The sequence below is a fragment of the Hypanus sabinus genome, chromosome 8 (assembly GCF_030144855.1).
Source record: "Hypanus sabinus isolate sHypSab1 chromosome 8, sHypSab1.hap1, whole genome shotgun sequence".
In the NCBI taxonomy this organism is placed as follows: domain Eukaryota; kingdom Metazoa; phylum Chordata; class Chondrichthyes; order Myliobatiformes; family Dasyatidae; genus Hypanus; species Hypanus sabinus.
In genome coordinates this window covers 122,737,136-122,745,581 of record NC_082713.1, presented here as the reverse complement: position 1 = coordinate 122,745,581, position 8,446 = coordinate 122,737,136, and the positions used below count along the sequence as shown (strand labels likewise).

At 44.9% G+C, this 8,446-nt stretch overlaps 1 protein-coding gene across 1 annotated transcript; it reads left to right on the top strand.

Annotated features, from left to right (window-relative positions):
* Window positions 1-7: 7 nt before the first annotated feature.
* Window positions 8-7,669, top strand: LOC132397665 (polycystin family receptor for egg jelly-like). The gene has a single exon (XM_059976433.1). The coding sequence runs from the start codon at window positions 8-10 to the stop codon at window positions 7,667-7,669; it is 7,662 nt and encodes a 2,553-aa protein (XP_059832416.1).
* The last annotated feature ends 777 nt before the right edge of the window (window positions 7,670-8,446 follow it).

Sequence of the window (8,446 nt, the reverse complement as noted above, 5' to 3'; positions counted from 1 at the left end):
GCTGGATATGGCCTTCAGCCCGAGCCCGGGCACCAACAGCAGTGCGCCCGCCCCCACCCTCAGATGGTTCGTCAACCAGCAGCTGGTGGCCACCTCCTCGCAGTGGTCGGGCCACCAGCTGCTTGACCAGGTGCCACTGGACCCGCCCACCGTTCTGCGCTACGTCTCGGCCTCCTGCCCCAACTGCACCTACCAGGCGGTGTGCATCTATGCCGCGAAGCTGCAGGTGCAGCTTTTCCGCCTGTGGCCCGCCATACCCCTGCTAGTCCAGCAGGACGTGCGGCTGGTCTGGTGCGCCAACCTGCACAGCGCAGTCTGGAGCTTCTACCTGAGTTGCACGTCCGCCACGCCCAGTTCTACCAACCGGTCCAGCGACAGTCTGGCTATCGTGCCGAACGCCAGCTTGCCCGCTGACAAGGTGATCCCGTGCTCCAGCCAGTACCTTTACGAAGTTCGGGTGCGCTACTCGAGGACGGGCAACTACTCCTGCCGCCTGGACACAGTAGGTGAACACGCCCAATCCCTCACCATCTTCAGGATCCAGTCGGGAATGACCCACCTGCTGAGTGCCCAGACTGCCACCCTCCCCCGTGAACGGACATTGGTCGTATCCTGGCACCTGTCAGCTGGGACAGGCGGCATCTCCTACCAGCTGTCCGCCCGTCCGGTCGCCTCCAGCTCCTGGAACCTGACCTATCATCCCAAAGTCATAGCCGCCCAGCTCTGCCCCTGTACCTGGCCCCACAGCAGCCAGTGTGTGGCGCAGCTCCTCTTCCTGCTGGACCAGCCCGCTGGCTTCAGGAACTCCACTGCCACTATCACCCTTAAGGACGGGGCTCTGCACTTCGCTCACAGTGACACCCGCATCATGCTGGCACCTGACCCCAACATCCCTGGAACTGTCTTCTACTACATCAGCGCTGACAATCGGCTGTACTACTCCAGAAAAAACAGTCTGTCTGGAAATCACAGCCACTTTGTTTTCATCAGAGCTTCTGAAATCAGCCACCTCTTACTGATAGATTACAACACCTCCGGGAAATACAGATTCACCATTCAACTCTACCTGAACCCAAGTGGGGCCATTTACAGATCCTTGAAGAATCTGAACGTCAGGCTCTCACTGTTTAATAGTGGTCCCACAACTTTGGGTGATCAGGCCAACGTGGTCTGGTTTATTCCCCTCCAGCATCCTGCCCTGCAGTGTGCCTGGAGATTTATACTGACTGTTGGTGCCAACGTCAGTTCATATGGCTATGACCAGATGGTTAAAGATGCGCAGTGCTACATCCCAGATGTCAAGCTTTCCTTTGACCCAAAGCAGTACCAGGGCTACTTAGTCAAGATGACTTGCTCAGCACCTGGGGATAAGCACATCAGTATCGAGGCGAGAGTTGGTAGTTACACCGCCCCCACGGACTCTGTTCTGTTCTGCTCCCTGACACCCTGCAAGCTACCTTTGCCCACCATACAGACTCCACCTCCTCCCAAGACCATTATCCAGACCACCAGGGGCACTGCCCTGATTCTTTATGGAAATGCTGGCTTACGCTGTGATAGTACTGAATCAGTGACCATCTCCTGGGAGGTCTATTCTTTGACAGGCAAGGATTCCGAGCCAGACTGGGCTCATAGCATACTGCTCCCACCCAGCGTGGGCACCGACACTGCCACCCTGCACATCCCCAGGTTCACTTTGGATTATGGATTCTATCGCTTCATCCTCAACGTGACACTTTTCTCCTCAGATCCTAACCTACCACGCATCAACAATTCAGCCCAAGTTACTGTTGAAGTCACTAAAAGTACACTTGTTGCACTGATTGCTGGGGGTTCTTACAGAACAGTGGGTTTGGAGGACACCATCACACTGAATGCCTCCCTGAGTACTGACCCTGACTCACCCCAACCGCACCTGGGACTGAACTTTTCTTGGTACTGTACAACAAAATTTTCTGACTATGACACTATGACTCTCTCCCATAACAACTACTGTCGTGTCAGTAAACCTGAACTGAAGTGGAACTCTGCTGTATCCCAAACCTTAGTCATTCCTCCCCACACACTGGTTCTGAATAAGAGCTTCTACTTCCGAATGGTAGTTCAAAAAGACACGAGGACCAGTTACTTTGATCAAACCATTACAGTGCTCTCCCACATTGTGCCAAAGACGTTGATAATTTGCATTGAGAATTGCCAGAGGTTCCTGTTACCAAACGAGCGGTTCATCCTGGCTGGAGTTTGCTCAAATTGCCCAGATTCCAGTCAGATGACATTCCAGTGGAAACTGCGTATAAGGTCCTCGGGTTCTGAAGTGATGTTCGACTGGGCATCAAATAGTCTCACAGGAAACTCCATGTCTTACGTGTCATTGAATCCCTTGTCGTTTATACACTTGATTGATGAGTGGTATACTTTTGAACTGAATGCTACCACTTCCACTGGTTCCCAAAGTCTCAATAGGTATGACTTTTCTGTCAACTCTCCTCCAAAGGATGGACGCTGTGTTATCACCCCAAAGTATGGGTGGGCCCGTCATACTAAATTTACTTTGTCATGCATGAAATTCATGGACAAAGATAAACCCTTCCGTTACAAAGTTATTGCAAAAACATATTATCCAACTGGCTATATAGATAGTCTAAAGAACAGCCTTCTTGGTTCAACTGTATACTTTGGATACAGACCCAAATCAACATCCTTTTACCTTCCAGTGGGGAGCATCGTGGGCCGGCACATCTTGATTATTGCTGTCCAGGTATTTGATAGCAAGGGTGTATACATGACACTGTACCTTAAGGTCAGAGTGTATGATATCCCAATTGATCCAACTAAGGTTTCAAAAGTGGACAAGCTGTATAGTTTTGTGGAAGGAAAGCAGGCAGCTTTGACAACTTTGCTTCATGAAACAGATTACCTGAAAGCAAACCAACTGCTCTATGAGGTTGCTTCCATGCTAAACTATGGCATTTTCAAGGATAAGGATAAGGTCAAGGTCATTAAACTTCGTGAAACTCTTGTCAATGTCTCTGCTAGCATTCCAGTCACATCCCCCGATCTTATCTATCAAATATCTGCCTCGATATATGCAGCAGCTCAGAAGGAGGAGCAGCTCAGTCAACATGCCCAACAAGTTGCTGCTGCAAAGCTATTAGAACTTTCGTTGATTGTTTTGAATTACACGAAAGAAGCAGTGATACTTTCTGAAAGTGCTGAGCTGTTGTCCTGCAGTATCCTGACCGCGGCTTCCGATGTGATGGCTGCCTTTTCCTTCCACTTTCCACCTCAGGTCTCTGTGGCTGGCATGACTCTGAACAAGGAACAGCAGCAAGTCATAGCTGATACGTTCCCTACCCTAAGGACTTTGACAGAAGCAGTGTCTCACAGCAAAGTTCCAGGTCAAAAAGATACAATTATGACAACTAGTCAATGGGAAATAACTGTGAAGAAAGTTGAGAAACGCAACCTTGAGGATTCTTACCTTTTTGACTTGAATTGTGCCAACTGCTTTTACCCAGTGTTAACAAGAAGTGTCAGAAGTGTCAGAAGTGTCATGGGAGCTACACAGCCAGTGTCCTCTGTAGTTTATAAGTTTGAAAAGAATCCTGTGCCATGGCTTGGAAATGCATCTCACATTGCTACAGATGTGACTGCCTTCCACATGTCTACTCTGGATAACAATGGAATAGTGTATATGGATGATGCCAAACAGATAGAGATGCTTATGGTCAGAAACGACATTGTGTCCAACCAAAGAATTAAATTGACTAAAGATCCCGAGCGAACTGGTGTGGTCGTAGGGCAGTTTAGGATTGTAATGGGCTCCATCTCAGCTCAAGAAGTCTTCTTCCAGTTAACTGCGGACTTGAATTCTGTCCTCACGGTCAGCATTTACTCAGGGAAGGTATCTGCTGATCAACTCCCAGCTCGGAGATACATTATTCCACACTGTGATTCAGGACCAACCCTAAAGAAGGGTAGCCATATACCAGATCCTTACATTATTAGCATCCCAACCAGCTTGTTCCAGAAAAATGCGACTGACCCAAAACATGGCAGATACATCAGCATTGCTATTGAGGCAAGATCCCCAAAGCCTCATGCAGTCATTAATATGGGGCTTGAAATCTCAGTCTTCACTGTGAACTGTCTGTCTTTCCAAGGAAAGTCTGACAATTGGGATTCCTTCTCATGCACAGCAGGACCTCTCACTAACAGCAAGAAAGTGCATTGTATCTGCACCCATCTCTACAGTAACAAAACCAAGAGGGACCTGAGCCTGAACTTTCCATGGTTCCTGGCTGCCAGTATCTTGGTCTTACCCAATGTTATCGATCTGTATGAAACTGGAGAGTTAATTGTTACATTGCCAGCAAACCCAGTGACACTAATTGCAGTCTTAATCATCTTCCTCATCTACTTCATTCTGCTTTGCTGGGCATGGAGAAAACGCAAGAGAGACAAGAAAGAAATTATCATTCTTCCTGACAATGACCCTTGTGATGCTGCTTGTTACTTAGTGACTCTTTATACAGGGGGACGACCTGATGCTGGAACAACTGCAGATGTTTTCCTGACTCTGGTTGGCATGTCTTCTGAGAGTGATGCTTACCTTCTCCATCATCCAGAGCATCAGACTTTCAGAAGAAGTAGCGTGGACACTTTCTTGATCACTGCCAGGATCGATCTAGGGGAGCTTACCTTTATCAGAGTCTGGCACAATAATGTCGGACCTTCACCCTCCTGGTACCTCAGCCGGGTGAAAGTGCAAAATGTGCTAACGAGGCAGCAATGGTATTTCCTCTGCAGGAAGTGGCTAGCTACCATGAGAAGTAAAAGTGCATTGCTTGGGACTTTTCCCGTCACCAGTGCTGACACCCTGCTGAGAAGACAGGATGTCTTTTTCATTGAAGTGTCCAGCAGGATGGACAAAGAACACTTGTGGTTCTCTGTCTTTGCCCTCCACGTTAACCAGTCCTTCACTAGAATTCAGCGGCTGTCCTGCTTTTTGGCTATGCTGTTATGCGGTCTACTAATCAGCATAATGCTCTTCCAATTGAATAAACAGGAAGCGTTTTGGGACAATGTAGGTACTACTTTCAAGATTGCTGTTGAAAGTGCATTGGTGATGGTACCTGTGGAACTCCTAATATCTGGCTTATTTTTATATGCGCAAAGGAAAAGAGAATCCTTATTGGTAAAAGGAAACCAAGAAGCTGACAATAACTCAGTTGGGAATCTTAAATTGAAATCAAAGTTGAGAGAAAGGTTGAATCATTGGTACTCAATGGATAAACCAGTTAGTGAAGTTGAAGAAAGTCCAAAGGAAGCGGTGGATATGCCAAAAGATGATCACTATAGTTATTTGTCCTACATTGCGGGTGAGGACCACACCCAGAAAACCCAGAAATCCTCAGCCAAAGACAACAAAAACTGCATCATTCCAGAATCTATGGCAGAACAAATTACGAGGGAAGAGGAAGCGGAGGGATCAGCTGGAAGAAAGAACAAGGCTGTAAAAATGGACAAGCCATTGGCCCAACCACATCCAATTAGACCTGCAAGACAGAAGAGGATGAAAGATAGATTTCACCAATCCTCCAAAAGCATACACCCACGAAAAAAACCGAATGTTTTACTTTCTCAATGTCTTTTGTGTCTGGCTTGGTGCATTATTTGGCTGGTGTCAATTGTATCTGCAGTGCTTATAGTATTGTATGGACTGAAATATGGTTTACAAACCTCTTGGATATGGCTGGTATCTTCTGTTGCTTCCTTTCTCCAGAGTATTTTCTTATTGCAGCCCCTGAAGATTATGGCCTTTGCTGCTCTTTTTGCCTTGAGCCGCAGACGTACCCGAGATATGGACTGGTCCACAGGGATTGAGAAGCTGGAGATTAGTACAGATAACCTGCCCAGGAATGACATTGACTGTCTCCGGTTAGAAACCCCGGTCAGAAAGCAATATAGACCACTGGAGGGTGATGAGCTAATACTGGCCAAGAAGAAAGGGATTATCAGAAATCGTGCATTGGTGTTTTGCACACAGATGTTGTTGCACCTAGTTTTCCTCGGATTCCTACTCTATTCAGCGCTCATCACGGACTACAGCAATGGTTACTACTATAGCCGCATCATTCGGCAAGAATTTTCCAAGAATCTGGAGAGGGTTAACACTGTCCGAGAGTTCTACACCTGGATGATGATCACTTTTTTGCCCTTGATTCATGGTGACTCAAATTTGTCTTTTCTGAATGGGACCAATTCTGTGATTCTAGGATTGCCACGGATGCGGCAGATCAGATCCAGACAAAGGTCAGTAGAGTGTTTTTCAAAGCCCAATGCTGTATCCATTATCCTGGACAAATTCCAATGTCGACCCTTGTTTAATACCAATCAAGAAGACACCAAGAACTACAATGGCTCCTGGGATGTGTCCATTGAAAATGTCTCTGTAACGGGCTCCTTGGACTACACTGGGTGGTTGTATGAAGTCAATAATTCCCCTTGGTTCTATAATACACGTGGTGTATATCATGATTATTCACTGGGGGGCTACTCCATCTACTTCTCTTCAAATAACCTACAGACATCAATAGCAAGATTATTGACCCTTCAGAATAGCAACTGGATTGACAAGAGCACATGGGTGGTAGTCGTTGAAACCACTATGTACAATGCAAATGTTGACTTATTGTGCAGCATTTCACTAATTCTAGAGAAAGTCCCTCTTGGAGTGATGAGCAAGAAGTTGTCAGTGAAATCCTTTTCCCTTAGACTCTTTAAGAGAGGAGAAGTGAACTGGATCCTCATCAGTATCCTCTTCATGCTCTTCTTCATTGTATTTGCCATACAAGAAGGTAAGGCAATGAGACAGAAAGGATACACATACTTGCAGAAATCAGAAAACATTACCAGCTTGATCATAGTAGTGCTGCTGCTGATGACAATAATTCTTAATCTAGCTAAGTTATTATTAGTGCACAGAATGCTGAAGTTCTATAAGAAGAATCCAGCCTCCTTCATTGCCTTTCATGTCCTTTCCGCCCTGGATCAGCTACTCAGAATCAATGTTGCTTTCTTACTCTTTGTCACCATTGTGAAGTTGCTTAAGTACACGCAGTTTCTCTACCACGTGCGTCTAGCTCAGAAGGCCATTAGCGTAGGTTTTCCAGCAATCTACTCCCTGGCTCTGCTAATGGTCATGTGCTCACTTTTTTTTATGTCACTTGGCCACCTGCTCTTTGGTCAGTACAATAAGAATTTCAATACTATGATTCATGCAGCACAAACCATTGTGTCGTACTACTCAGGACAATTCAAAGACATTGATTTTGTTTACAGCGGGGTTATTGGTGGAATCTACCTGATAATCTTTGTTTTTATTATGAACTGTATCCTGATAAATCTTTTTCAATCGGTGGTCATTCTGTCCTATGGGGATATGAAACAATTTATTTATGAAAAGCCGGCTGAGGAGGCAGAGGTGGCAATGTTTATTATACAGGAATGTAAGCGTGTCTGGAATGTATTGTGGAAGAAAACTCCTCCCGAAGATAGCAATGAAGTTCTGACAACTTTGTTTTATGGAAGAGGCTCCAAAAGAACTTACGGGTTAAAAAGGAAGATATTTAATAGGAAGAAGAAGCAAAACTACTTATTTATTTGATTATCCAGACCTACTAGCTAAGAAACCTGCAGGGATACAGTCCAGAAAAGAAATGTGGGCAGATAACTTTCAGTGTGAAATTCTTATAATTTATTTTCAAGGCCAGTTTACTTTGCCATAGGTACTTAACCAGTTCATTAGGCACAGAAAGACAAATTCAGTTTTATTAATGTATGCATTAGCTTCTTGAGAATTACGAGTTCCGACTGCAGTATGTGGTTCTCTGTGATGAACGGTAATAAACTACCACTTTTTGACAGTGTTACAAAATGGGGAAGTTAGCATTCACTGGTAGGCTTAAAATACCCATCGGATTTATTTAACACTGATTGCAAATGATACAGCTTCAAAGTTTTCATTCATTTTTCCTGTAATATAAACAGTGTTCTCAGTCATTCCATATAGTAAGTTATTGCATGTTCCGTTCTTTTAACCTCTGTCCTAACTTTCACAGTGAATGTTTCTATTGCTTTTTTGTTATAAACCTTCTTGTGAAGGAGATTTGGAGTAATTATAGACTTGGAGTTTGTTGTGATCTTACTGTTTTATCAAAATATGAAACTGTTGTTTCAATGTATTGAATAGGAAATCAACCCTAGAAACAAAATAGAACATTCCTGCATTTTGATACCTGATTAATAGTTTCTGTTGTAAAATGGCTTAGCAAATGAGGAATGCCCAAGGTGAACAAATCAAAGACCATCCTGAAAATTTGAATCAGAGATACTACTACACAAGGGTACACAGGTTAGAGAAATATAGATATAGTTGTTTAGT

What these genes read in the sequence shown, in the direction of transcription:
- LOC132397665 (XM_059976433.1), top strand. Translation starts at nt 8, where the DNA reads ATGGCCTTCAGCCCGAGCCCGGGCACCAACAGCAGTGCGCCCGCCCCC.